This window comes from Sinocyclocheilus grahami, unplaced genomic scaffold (genome assembly GCF_001515645.1).
Source record: "Sinocyclocheilus grahami isolate Dianchi unplaced genomic scaffold, SAMN03320097.WGS_v1.1 scaffold306.1, whole genome shotgun sequence".
Lineage (NCBI taxonomy): Eukaryota > Metazoa > Chordata > Actinopteri > Cypriniformes > Cyprinidae > Sinocyclocheilus > Sinocyclocheilus grahami.
Window position 1 is genome coordinate 1,000,214 of NW_015505485.1, and position 548 is coordinate 1,000,761.

The 548-nt window shown below is 31.2% G+C and overlaps 1 protein-coding gene across 1 annotated transcript in view; it reads right to left on the reverse strand.

Annotated features, from left to right (window-relative positions):
* Positions 1-548, reverse strand: part of LOC107601453 (probable phospholipid-transporting ATPase IA) — a 143,000-nt gene that overhangs the window by 138,788 nt on the left and 3,664 nt on the right. The window contains exon 3 of the mRNA XM_016293637.1: positions 448-540. Within this exon, the coding sequence (XP_016149123.1) occupies positions 448-540 (93 nt within the window). The remainder of the gene's footprint in view (positions 1-447; positions 541-548) is intronic.

Genomic DNA, 548 nt, shown 5'->3' on the forward strand with positions numbered 1-548 from the left:
TCAGAAATCATTCTAATATGCTGATTTGGAGCTCAAGAAACATGTTGAAAATAGTTGTGCTGCTTAATATTTTTGTGAAAACCATGATACATTATTTTTTCAGGATTCTTTGAATAATAATTTTAAAAAATCATTTATTTGAAACAGATTTTTTTTGTAATTATGTAAAGGTCTTTACAGTCCCTTTTCATCAATTTATTGCATTCTTGCTAAATAAAGGTATTAATCATGAGATTAAACTACACAAACAATTATTAGGTCAAATAATACATGTATTTACACTTACAAACTTTTAATCAATAAATCTCAGTTTTAAATACGTTTTTGTAATCAATATTTCACCTGCTTCACCCACCATCTTGGATTTCATCATCCCTCTGGTCACCATGAAGGCCTGTTCAGCCCTTGTTTGATATTTACTCAATATACAAAGCATAGGACACGTACCTGACACGATTATTGCAGAACTTGGTAAACTGGGGCTGACTGATAAAGATTAGTCTGGAATCTTCTTGGTCTGCTAGAGAAGTCTTTTCTGATGTGTCTTC